Here is a 13,734-nt window from a genome sequence, read left to right on the forward strand (position 1 = left end):
CAAAGACGAGCAAAGACGAGCAAAGACGAGCAAAGACGAGCAAAGACTACTTCAGGCAGAGACAAGAGAATCTACAATGGGGAACAAGGAAATTGTACAGAATCTAAACAAATACTGTGCGTCTATCTTCACAGAACAAGATAGAAAAAAAATCTCCCAGAAATGAGAACCAAAGGACTAATGAGAACAAGGACTGAAAGAAACTAGCAGTAGTTTAAAAAAAGTAGTGGAGAAATAAATGGATTTATGTGGATAAATCTCCTGGACCTGATATCTGCATGTCAGAGCAATGGATGAGGTGACTGTAAAGATAGTGAATAGGTTGGTGGGCATCTTAAATTCCTATCAATATGAAACAGTTCCAGCAGACTAGAAGGAAGCAAATGTCATCTACCTATTGCTCGTAATGCGATAGCAGAACACTTTGAAAATAATGGCAGGATCAGGCAGAGTCAACGTGAATTTATGAAAGGAAAATCATGTTTGACAAACCTGCCAAAAACTTTTTGAAGATGTAACTAGCCGAACAGATAATTTGGATTTTCAGTAGGCCTTTGGTAAGATGTTATACAAGAAGTTAGTAAACAAAATTAAAGCACATAGGAAGGGGGCAGTATAGAATCACATAGAAGAGGACTTCAGCCCATCATGTCTGTACTGTCAAAACTACACTAAATCTACAATAGTCCCACCTTCCAGCCGTAGGCCCACAGTCTTGAATGTTATTACATTTCAAGTGCTCATCCAAGGATCTTTTAAAGGTAGTGAGATTACCCACCTCAATTACGCACCTAGGTAGTGCATTTTAGACACCCATCACTCTCCGCATGAAACAGATTGCCCTCACATCCCCTCTAAATATCTTGCCTTTCACCTTAAAATTATGCCCCCTGTTGAGTCTTCAACTAAGGGGAATAGCTGCTTTCTATTCATTCTGTCCAAGCCCTCAATTATACATCTCTATCTTCTCAACCTTTCCTGACCTAAAGAAAACAATCCAAGCTTATCCAGCCTCTCTTCACAGCTAAAGTGCTCCATTCAGGCAACAAAATTGGATCTTGCTGGAAATACTCAGCTGGTCTGGCAGCATCTGTAGAGAGAAAGCAGAGTTAACATTTCATATCCAGTAATCCATCTTTAAGCATAAATGAGACTCACAACTCAACCTCCATTCTGAAGAATGGTCACTGGACCCAATTAACCTGTCTGACCTTATAGTCTGTACCTCCACTGATAAAGGCAAGTGTCCCAAATGCCTTAACTATTCTATTAACCTGCTTTGCCACCTTCAGGTATCTGTGGACAAACATCCCAAAATCCCTCTGCTCCTCTGAGCTTCCTAGTATCCTGCAAATCAAGTACTCCCTTGTTTTGTTCCTTCTTCCAAATCATCTCTCACTTATCAGGGCTAAAACCCACTTGCCACTGATCAGCCCACATGACCAATCCATTTATATTCTCCTGTAACCTAAGACCTTCTTCTGCACTGTCAAATACCCAGCCAATCATTGTCACCTGCAAACTTACTTATCATCGATTCCCCCCAACACACTCATCCACATCATTTGTATACATTGGCATTAATACGCTGGCATGGATCGGGAATTGCAATTAGGAATGATAACACAACACAGAAGGAATAAATGAATCACTCTCAGGTTGGAAGTAGTACCTGGTGGGGTACTACTAGTATCGGCACTTAGGCTCCAGCTATTCACAATCTATATTAATGATGTGAATGTGGAAACAATATAATATTTCCAAGTGTGCCGATGACAAAAATAGGAGGGAACACAATTTGAGAGAAGGATCTAGAGGTTTCCAGGAATTTGAGGGGCCAAATGAGTGGGCAAGCACATGGCAGAATGAATGTTGTGTGGAATAATGTGAAGTTATCTACTTTGCAAGGTCAAACAGAAATGCTGAATATTTCTTAAATGGTAAGAAATTGCAAACTGTTGATGCTCAAGAGGACTTGGATGTCTTTATAAATCAAGTCACTGAAAACTAACATTTAAGTGCAGTAATCAACTAGGTAGCCAATCGATATGTTGTTCTTCATTGCAACAAGATCTAAGTACAGGAATAAGAAACTCTTACTCTCATTATACAGAGCCTCAGTGAGACCTCACCCAGGCTGTGTATAATTTTATTCTCTGTATCAAAGGAAGAATATAGTTGCCATACAGGGAGTACAACAAAGGTTCACAGATTGATACCGGGGAATGAAATTATTCTTCAAGGAGAGATTAAGGAGGCTGGGTTTATATCCAAAAGTGTTAGAAGTGATCATATTTAAGAAGATAAAATTCTTTCAGGGCTTGACAGGGTAGAGACACAGGAAGAACATATCCTAGCTGTTGTATCTAAAACTAGGGACACATCCTCAGATTAAGACGTAGGCTATTTAAGACTGAGATGAGGAATTTCTTCACTTGTTCAGTGGTAAACCTTTTGAAGTCCCAACTCGAGGGCAGTGGAATCTTCAAGTATGTTCAAGAGGAAATTGATAAATTTCTAGACAAAGCTGTCAAGGGATATGGAAATTGTGCAGGAAAATGGCATTCAAGTGGATGATCAGCCATGATGGAGTTGAATGGCATAGGAGGTGAGAAACCGAAACGCCTACCCTGCTCCTAATTTGTATAAAATCTGAAAGGACTGCAGATGCTGTAAATCAGGAACAAAAACAGGAGTTGCTGGAAAAGCTCAGCAGGTCTGGCAGCATCTGTGAAGGAAAAAAAAAAAAATCAGAGTTAACGTTTTGGGTCTGGTGACCCTTCCTCAGAGCTAATTTGTATGTTTGGATGTTCGTACCTAATTTAGAATAAAACTTAATGGTCAAATGATTAGCTGCCAATTTGTGACAGAAACACAAACTTGTCATCAAACTACAAGTTTTTGAACGTAATAACTACGCAAATCAATGGCCTGCAGGGATCCAACCTCTAAATTTACACATTTCAAAGCAGATTGCTAGGAATTTTAGAATCTGAAAATGTGCTTAATTGTACTTCAGGAATTAACTTGAATTGGTTAACAGGGAGGCCATGATTAAGCATTCTACTGCCCGAAAATCTCATATCATTCCATTCAAAACCACAGGGTTATATTATTCTAAGAAGGTGGGAAAAATCTTGAGCTAAGTGTAAGATCTATAAAACTAAACATTAAAGAATCAGTGTATGAGTGCAAGAAGCAACATATATCTGGAAATGACACAGTGCCAAGGAAGGCTAGGTCACTACAAATATGCCATGTAGCAGTTGAAGAGCAGAGCTTCAACAACAGCATGGTAACATTTTGGCACCTAGTTGTGCACTGAACTCCGCGTATATAGGCTCATATATCCATTACTGCTATACTACTTTGTACAAGTTTGAATATATGCTGCAATGACATCGGCAGTACACATGAAAGCACAATCAGCCTAATTGATCCTGCAAAATCTTATTCACTTAAATCTGACAACTTGCACCAACTTGAGAATTATCCAAAGACTAGTTGAACCAGAGTTCATCATGTCACAGTCTTGCAGCATGTCCCACACTCCTCCATCACCATCTATGAGGTTTGCCCTGTCCCACCCGCAATAGAGACCCACCACAGACAGTTTTCATTGGGACGGGACAGAGTTTGAGTATAAACTGCACAGTTTAGACACCAGATATTGCAAGAGGCACAATCAGCCCAATCAAGCTTACAAAATCCTGTTCACTCACATATGGGATCTTGAGCCCTTGGAGTCATCAACACTGACTCTGGACCTCATGACATCAGGTGAAATATGCATAAAGAAATGTCTGACAGATTATAACCTTGCAACCTTTCTTGGCTGACGAATCAATATTCCATTTGAACACTACTGGAAGGGACAAGAACAAAGAATACACTCTGGATTAGGAACTTTTACTGTCTACCACAAGAGTGGCTCAGAGCATCACTACTGACTGAAATAGCTGAGTAAAAAAGGATATTTCTGCCAGACTAGAACTATTGCAGGTGGTGAATGAAGCAACAAAAACAAAATCTTATTTCATCTTGTCCTCACTAATTTCACATGTCGCAGATACAACTATGACAGCATTGGTAGGGGGAAAACAATGCACAGTGGAGACAAGGTCCTGTTTTCACAGTGAAGGCAATATCCATTGTATCAGGTGGCCTTAACACACTACATAGGAAGGTTTCAGAACAGTTAGAGCAGCTCAAAATTGAGAAAACAAAGTGCTGTGGCCTATCAATGTCAGCATTGTTTCCAACCACAATCTGTAAATTCATGGCCAAATGTATGCCTCACCTAATAACCAAAGTAGACTGCCAACTGCATTTCAATGAGTGTAGGCAAGTATGCAAGGACAATCAACAAGCATACTGAAAAGTGAGGTGCCAATCTGGTGAAATTACAACACAAGACTTTATGCATGCTAAATAGCAGCAGCAGTATTTCATAAACAGAACTAAGCATGGCACTATTTGATAAAACACTGCTATCCAGAAACATAATTACTACAAAACAGATCATTTTGTCAATGAGCCATCTGTAGTTTGCTAGGGGTTGTATAACAGTTGTTTATTGACGAGTAGCTGTATTTGTAAAACAAAATAGTAATCGCAAAGTAGTTTACAACAACTCCAAAGCATTAGAAGACAATATAAATGCAAGCTCTACCTTTTCTTTCCGGACAAATGGCAAGCACAATCACAAAAAAAGTTCCACACATTCAGTTCCTAAGCAACTCACCTTTTCTCATTCCCATAAGATTTTTGTGCAACCTTAGCATGTAGAATTAGTACAGTTTGATCGCCACGCTCCTTAAGATAATTTCGCATTGCTTCCCTAAATAAACACAAATAATGAAGTATTGAGTTTACCATGAGTTTAAAATCTTAAGCAAGAGTTAAATCTTAACTGATTTCTGTAGACTGCAAAAAATAGGTGTGCATGAAAGTTCATTCACCACTTGGTATAAAGTTTGCAAGTATGAAATTAGTTTTTGAAGAAAAACGGTTTTCTTCAATAAGACAAAATACTTAAGTGACCTCAAAAACAGATTGAAATTGCCATGTTGAGTAATTAAAGGTCACAAAAGAATCTAATGTTGTTAATCTAACAGTTATTTACTCAACAAAAGGCAAAAACAAATTTGACAGACATCATTTTACAAATTAGTTCTTTACATTTCTCAGTCTACTATTTAATAAACTATACCCAAAATAACTCCATGCCCAAAGCATATAAAAATTCTAAGAAGGGAATGCATTCAATGTGCACAATGGCAGAAATGAGGTTTCATAAGTTTATTGACCTATTTTCACAGACTTCATACAACAGTCACCACAACAAATTTAGGTATTTGGTGCATGAGGTTGGTTGAGTAAAGCTTTGATCCCCGGTATTAAACTTCTAGCATTAAACTATTTTTGCAGTTTTTCCCAAATGCTTTAAAAGTAAACCCACGCTGTACATTCTGTTGCAACATAACAATGTAATTGCATAGAACTCTCTTGTACTTTTGTCTTTAAACTAAAATTGTGATATATGACACACCAAACATCACAGAACTTTACCTGGTGAGGCGTTTGGGTTGAGGTCGCTCCCCAAACTTCCTGCAAAGCAAACAATAAAAAAAAGTGCATTACAAGATTGTAAATCCAAATTTCAAAACTGCTACAACTGTCACCAAGAACATTTCTCTGTATCCAATAAACACTCTTCACCTCGTAAATGAATGTATACAAGAATCATTTTTCTTGTCATGAGGACCCAAAGCGACAAGATGCCCCTCTTAATTTCATATCCCAAATTTCCTTGATCATAAATCTGGTACAAACCATGGCATCAATCAACGCACAGAAGAGGATGAAAACAGTTCATTTTACCTCATTTGCATACACTAGCCCTGAGCTGCAAGATTGGAGATTTAAACCGTACTCTAGATATTTGATTTTCCATTTGATTGCAGGAGTAAGAGTGTGTTGCACTGCTAAATATACCATCTTTCAGATGTGATGTCAAAACTGAGGCAACATCTGCCCCTCAAGGATTGCAAAAGATCCCATAACATCATTCGAGAAGAGCTGGGAAAGTTTAATCGGTATTCCATAACTAAGATTAGCTAAAGCCCATTTTCTGGCTAGTTATCTATTTGCTATTACTGGGACTATGTGATGAACAGATCAGTGTCCATGCTACTTTATATTACAAGGAATTGGGTTTCAAAAGTACCTCTATTAGCAATGAAGTGGTACAGGATAACTTGACAACATAAAAACTACCATTTAGATACAAATCTATTATTCCTTCAATAGCTATTCAAAGGTAGGTTTTCTTTTTGTAATTTTAGCTTGTAAAGAACATACCAGAATCAATATTGCATACCCTAAGTTAGTATTAAAGAAATGCATATGGCTGCCAGAAAACAACTCTAGGTTAAAAATGAAGAAGGGAGGATAAACATAATGCTGTGGTATGCATTTCTTTGCAATGAAAATTTCAAGGATTATATTTGATTTTCAAAAGATACTTGCATTAAGATGAATGCAGACTTTATGCAAATCAACATTTAGGAAGCAGAAGTTTTCCAAATGGGCATCCTACAAAAAAAAAAGTACATTACCAATTCTACATCATAAAGTGGCTTTGAGGTTTTACTCTGGAACTTCTATTGTCCCAAACACTTCACATCTGCTGAGTCTATTTTAGCAACTTACAACTGAAATATGTCCAGATTCTGGTTTTACTGTTTGATCTGCTGCTATAGATACAAGACCATGCTATTGCACTCCAGTTGGGACATCATTACATAAAAAAGCATGGTATTTACTGATTTACTGCTTCTATATAACAGAACACCACCCATCATTCTTCTCACTTGTGTCAACTCTTGACCTTCAACATGTCCTTGACGACAATTCCTCCTGACAACAGGTCTATCCATATTCCAAACTTCCTCACTCTCTACCTCCTGCATTTCCTACAATTGAAATTGATTTTGTCAACAGCATTTGAGCTATTTTCACCTTTGCAGCCAATTTCTCATATCTGTGTAATCAGTACTTTTTCACTTAATTGCTTTTTGTTGTGCAATTTAACAATTTTCACAACTTGGGTGGAAGGTCTCTGCAACTATCATTTCTGGGAATCCTTTGTTAATGCCTGAAAGATTCAGTGCTGAATGCCAGTTGAAAGACAAAAAAATAATCAAAGCTGAAAATGCAATACAATAGATGAAGTGTCACTAAATTAACAAGAGATGTAAATTACAAAGCCAAAGTGGATGACTTCATAGTGTTTAGTTAACAACTTTGCACAAACTCAACAAAATTAAAAGTTGCAAAAAAAAAAAAAAAAGATATTTCCCTCCCAGAAACGAGTGATCTTAAGTAAGCCTCAACTACCAGGGGATCACACAATCTCAATGCTCAAGCCAGGCACAAAATCTGGCTCAGTGATCTTCCACCATGTCGAGATATTTTTAATCAACCTGCTCAGACACATTAGGACACAAGTCTGGGACAGGTGGGACTTGAACCTAGAACTTCTGGTCTGGAGGTAGAGACACTAACACTCCACCACAAGAGCCTTGTAACTATATCTATGTAATGGAAGCTAAATCTAAACCATCTACTTCTATTTGCACTTGTACATGTATCTTGTTGTGGATGCAACTTGCATTCAGATAAAGAACATATTATACCATTTTTAAAATTCTAGTCACTGCAGTACCCTTATTTGCTGATGGACAATTTAAGTTAAACTTTGTCTCTTCCTATTCATTCTGCCTTGTCTTCATCCACATTGCTACATTATTCAGCAGATCTTGATTTGGGACGAGCACTCCAGCCTCATATTCAGGTTTTGTCAATGCAGCCCTGTGGCTTCCAGCTTAAGCGGGTCATATGAGACCATTCAACTGATTGGACAGAAAATTTTACAAAATTAATAAAGTGAATTTCCTGTGATCATTACAAAATCCTGCAATAAATTCCCTATAAATAATCCAACATTTGCAGTTAAGTGTTCATTTTTTGATTTGAAAGTTTCAGTACAAGGTCCATTACATAATGCATCTCAATTTCATATCTCTATCATCAGGATTCTTGCCAGAGAGCTGCCCCAAGAGAAGATGGTTGGACTCAATGGGACAAATTACCTCCCTTTGTGCCGTAAGTAACTCAATGTAACCAGGGCAGAATGTTATAATTTAAGTAGGTTAACATTGAATATATTGTTCAGACTCCAACTTATTGACTTTAGCTCTGCCTTCAACACCATAATCCCAACCAAACTATCTCCATACTCCAAGACCTAGGACTCTGTTCACTCTCTGCAACTGGGTCCTCTACTTCCTGACCCACAAACCATAAAATCAGGAAGGAAAGGCAACACTTCTTACGATAATCCTCAACACCAGTGCCCCGAAGGCAGCATACTCAGCCCCTTACTGCATTCCTTATACACTTGTGACTGAGACCAAATTCAGCTCTAATTCTATATGCAAATTTGCTCATGACACCATTGCAGTGGGTCAGATCTCAAACAATGAGCTAGAACACAGGAAAGAGATGGAGAGCTGAGTGGCACCATGTAAAGACAACAATCTCTCCCTCAATATCAAAGAGGAGGAGCTGGTCATCGACTTCAGGAAATGGAATGGAGTACATGCCCCTGTCTGTATTATTGGTATTAAGGTGGAGATTGTCAACAGTTTCAAGTTCCCAAGAGTAAATATCACCACTCTGTTCTGGTCCATCCACATCAACACTACAGTCAAGGCAGCACACCTACGCCTCTACTTCCTCAGAAAGCTAGGAAATTCGGCATGTTCTCAATGACTCCCATCAATTTCTGTAGATGCACCATAGAAAGCAACTGTTCTGGATGCACCACAGCTTGGTATCATAACTGTTTTGCCCAAGAGCATAGAAAATTACAGTTGTGAACTCAGCCCAGTCCATCACAGAAACCAAACTTCCTTCTATTCTCTTCTGAAGGGTCGAGGCCCGAAAGGTCAGCCTTCCTGCTCCTCTGATACTGCTTGGCTTGCTGTGTTCATCCAGCTCTACACCTTGTTATCTCTCTTCCTTCTATTGACTCCTTCTACACTTCCCATTGCCTCAGGAAAGCAGCGAACATAATCAACGACCGCTCCCACCTCAGTTATACTCTCCTGCAACCTCTTCCATCAGGTAGAAGATGTAAAAGTTTGAAAGCATGTACCGATGGATTCAAGAGCAGCTTCTTCCCGGTTGTTATCAGAGTTTATGAATGGACTCATATTAGAGTTGATTTTTCTCTGCACCTTCTCTGTCGCTGTAACACTATACTCTGCATTCTGCTCTATTACCCTGGTGTACTTATGTAAGCTGTTATTTGTCTGGATAGCACGCGAACTATACTTTTCACTGTATTGCAGTACATGTGACAATAATAAACAAAATCAAACCCAAGTTGATATTAATTCCCAAATCTCATCACTTTGAAGTCCTTTGGTTATGGTCTATTTCTGGAAATAAACTTGCGCTTATATTTGTTCAAGACCATTGTCATTTCCTTAATCCTATGATAAAAGCAGAGACAGGAGAAATTCAGTGGCCTATGTTTACTTTAGTTACTACCTTCCTTTTCATATACTCAAGTTCTTAATATATTTCTGGCTAGTTGACTTTGATGTTCCACTCTCTCCCTTTTTAACAACTTTGTTGGTAGCCATTTGCTGGTTTCTAAAACATTCCCAATCCTCAGACTTGTTACTTTGGTGTTATATAAGCTCTTCTATTAAAATGACATTATCCCTAACTTCTTGAGCGAGACATGGATGAGTCTTTCTTGTTGAGTTTTTATTTTTCAATGGAATATACTTTAGCACACTAAATTGGTCAAACCTCTACTTTACCATCATCTTGGGACAGCAAAAGATTGTATAAACCGAATAACGTATTTGTAAAATGAACACTTCCCATCTTTGTTTGAGGAATCAATACAAAGATTTCAAAGCAACTTGAAGTACAGAATGACTTACTCCTAAAACTCTTCTTCAAAGTCACACCAACAGTCACAAAATAGTTATTGTTAGTCAATTTTCATGGCAATCGAAATCTAGGATAAACACCATATTTCACCAGAGAACCATAAATTTATAGCACAAAAAAGGAATCCATTTGATCTAGTAAGTCTGTGTAAGCTGAACAAGCCAGCTAGCCAACAAAAACAAAGTTGCTGGAAAAGCTCAGCAGGTCTGGCAGATTCGAAGAAAAAAAAAATCAGTTGACATTTCGGGTCTGGTGATTTTTTCTTCACAGAGGCTGCCAGACCTGCTGAGCTTTACCAGCAACTTCTGTTTTTGTTCCGGATTTACAGCATCCACAGTTCTTTCGGTTTTTATTAAGCCAGCTCGCCAACCCCACTTTGTAGCACAAGTGCATAGCACTTATTAATGCAATGTGGTGAGATTATTTACCTTTCTCAGACACTGAATTCCAAACTTTCCATTACCCTCAATCTGAAAGAATTTCATCTTAATAACTCTAATTCTTTTGCCTATCACTTTAAATTCATATGACTGGTAACTGACCCCTCTGCTATGAGAATTAGATCCTTATCTCTCTCGCCCCTCAGTTTTCAATTAACTAATGCTTCATTTAGTCTTTGCAAACTCCTCCTGCTCTTATAATCTGTGCCCTTGGCTAATAAAAATGTACAGTACATCCTCTTGTCTATTTGACCTGTTACTTTTGAGGCTCTGCAGACTTGTACTCCAAGGTCCCGATGCTTCCCAATATCCTTTCCTTTTATATATTTCATTGCTTTTCCCAAACAAATGACCTCATTTCTCAGGATTGAATCCTATTTGCCACTTTTTTACCCACCAGACGAGTCCAGTCCATTAATACCTTCCTAAAAACTGCAATTTTTTTATCATCTGCAAATGCAATTATACTCATTACATTTAAATCTAAAAGTCCTGGAAACAAACCACGAAAAGCAACAGACTAGTAATGAACCCTGTGACACCCTAACAGAAAAAGCCTTCTCGCCACAAAATGCACTGCCCACAATTTTCTATAACAGAGCCAATTTCAGATCCAATTTGACAGTTGCTCTTGGATCCCATTTGCCTTTATTTTCATTACAAATTTGCCATGTATAACCTTGCCAAAAACCTTGCTAAAATCCACAGATTCCATCAAAAATACTCCCTCCTCAAAATTAAATAAGGGTAGCAACTAAGGTCAAAGTAGTCATAAATAATCACCCCTGAACAAATCCAGGCTGGCTGCCCTCCCTTAATTCATTTAAATAAGCATTGAACTAATGAGAATATCTCCCTTGGGATTGTACTCAGATCATTAGGTATATGGTTTCTGCAGCCCTAAGCTTGATACCGGTCATGCAGAAAACTTACTGATACCTTGGTCCATTCTGATGTAATATTACACATATTACTGATACTAAAAAGCAAAATCCTTCACCAATCTTTTCTACTTAATTCATAATCCACAATATGGATTAATGAATGGGTTCAAGTTCAATTCAAGAATATCAGGAATGGACAGAATATTTGTTGCACATTTACCTTTCATAAGTAGCAAAATCACTGGAAAAAATTCCGCGGAGAGTGAAGACTTCATCAAGGATAGTCAGTATGGATTACGTAAGGGGAAAATCATCTCTAATAAATTTGACTGAATTTTTTGAGGTAGGTGTGTGGATAAAGGTAGTGCAGTTGATGTAGTCTACACTGACTTCAGTAAGGCTTGTGTCAAAGTCTCGCATGGCAGACTGGTTAAGAAGCCATGGGCCGAGGGGACCCAGGGCAATTTGGAATCAAAACTGGCTTAATAGCAGTAAACTGCAGGAAATGATGGAAGGGTGCTTGTGTGACTGGAAGTCTGTACCAGAATTCAGTGCTAGCTCCCTTGCATTTGTTGTGTGCATTAATGATCCAGATATGAAGGCAGGAGGCATGATCAGATGATAAAAATTGATGGTGTGGTAAACAGCAAGGAAAGCCTTAGACTACAGGACAATAAAGATGGGCTGAAAAATCAAATGAACAGTGGCAAACAGAATTTAATTTCAAGAATTGTTGGTGATGCATTTTGGAAGGACTAACAAGGCAAGGGAATACACACTGAATAGTAGGACCCTAGAAAGTACAGAGGATCAGAAGAACCTTGGTGTGTATGTCCAATAGGACAAGTAGATAAGGTAAAGGGGCATATGGGACACTTGTCTTCATTAGTCAAACCACTGAATACAGCAGCAAGGTGGTTACGATGGAACAGTATATAACATTAGTTAGGCCATTACTGGCGTACTACGTGCAGTTCTGGTCACCAGGCTATAGGATGGATACAATTGCTTGACAGAGGGTGCAGAGGAAATTCTGCAGGAAGTTGCCTGTGCAGGAGTGAGTCAGCTATGGAGAGAGAGACTAGATAGGCTGGGTTTGTTTTCCTTAGAACAGAGAAAGCTGAGGAAGGATCTCATTGAGGTGTACAAAGTTCTGAGGTATACAGACAAGGTAGATGGGGTGAAACTTTCCCATTAGAAGAGGGTTCAATAACCAGGGGGCTCAGTTTCGAGGTAAGTGGCAAATGGTTGAGAGAGGATTTGATGGAAAGAGTTTACACACGGAGGGCTGTGGGTTCCTGGAATTTTATGCCTGAAAGGCTGGTAGAGGTGGCAATCCTCAAAGCATTTAAGATTATTTAGATCAGCAATTGAAATACCATAGCATGCCAGGCTACAGGCCAAAAACTGGAAAATGGGATTAAAATAGATGGATGTCTGATGACCAGCGCAGACATGACGGGCTGAAGGATCTCTTTCTGTACTGCAAACACTTTATGGCTTTGCTTGAGATAACAATTATTCTTCCTTATCAAATGTTTTATTCTTTTTATATTCCATTAAGGAGCAATATCATTTTATGTATTTGCAGTCATATAATTAAGTGTTATAGTGCAGGGGGGTGGTGGAGTGGGGGCAGGTTCCATCAGTTCATAATAATCAGAACCACACTCTCTGAATAATGAAACATATACAGATCACAGTCCATTCCAGTCCAGTACAGTGTTCTGAACTGCTTAAGACAAACTAAGCCATCACTCCAAACATCGAGTTTCAAATTTTTGATACAAACATTAAATAAACACAAACTTATTTTTGTTCATAAAGAACTCAGATGGGAATTAGAAAACCCATCCCAGAAAAAAAAAAAGATTAACTGGTTGTCAATATACAACACGGAGTACAACCATTACACCTTAAACAAATCCAAACTTGGTTTCCATGAAACATACTCAGAATATATCTACAAATACTGGAAATGGACTCAAGGCTCAGACAAAATTTCCAACTCTGGAAATTAAACAATGGAGAAACAGGTTTGAAGGTTCAGCATGCGCAAACAGCAAGAACGTGAAAAACCACAGAGGCAAGGGTACAGATAACCAAACGATTTTGTGGAAAATAACAAGTACATTACTTTTAGTTATTTATAGACCTGCACATTTACCCAGATCAAAAGTAAAAAAGTTAGAACTCCTTAACCTGCACATTCTAATGAATGAATTTTGGTCCTGCAGTTGCATCTAGGAGTGACATTACTTGTGTTAATTAGAGCCATCTCAAAACTGCAGGAAATGCAAAATCTACTTTGAACAATTCAAAGGAGGAATTTCCTCTAATAATTGCCCATTAGATAGATTTGCCCATGCACAGTT

General features: G+C 38.3%; 1 protein-coding gene across 5 annotated transcripts in view; it reads right to left on the reverse strand.

The window, feature by feature from the left end:
• rbpjb (recombination signal binding protein for immunoglobulin kappa J region b) overlaps positions 1–13,734 on the reverse strand; it is an 89,659-nt gene that overhangs the window by 53,362 nt on the left and 22,563 nt on the right. For 3 of the 5 annotated variants that reach the window (XR_007261746.1, XM_048594969.1, XM_048594940.1), the window contains exons 2-4: positions 6,532–6,597; positions 5,572–5,610; positions 4,745–4,840 (exon numbers count right to left, since the gene is read on the reverse strand). Coding sequence is in view for 4 of the 5 variants with exons in the window: in XM_048594969.1 (XP_048450926.1) it covers positions 4,745–4,840; positions 5,572–5,610; positions 6,532–6,566 (170 nt within the window). In the remaining variant the exon portion in view is untranslated. The remainder of the gene's footprint in view (positions 1–4,744; positions 4,841–5,571; positions 5,611–6,531; positions 6,598–13,734) is intronic. The other 2 variants (XM_020513966.2, XM_048594962.1) reach the window with 1 other exon arrangement.

This window comes from Rhincodon typus, chromosome 1, assembly GCF_021869965.1.
Source record: "Rhincodon typus isolate 14 chromosome 1, sRhiTyp1.1, whole genome shotgun sequence".
Classification (NCBI taxonomy): domain Eukaryota; kingdom Metazoa; phylum Chordata; class Chondrichthyes; order Orectolobiformes; family Rhincodontidae; genus Rhincodon; species Rhincodon typus.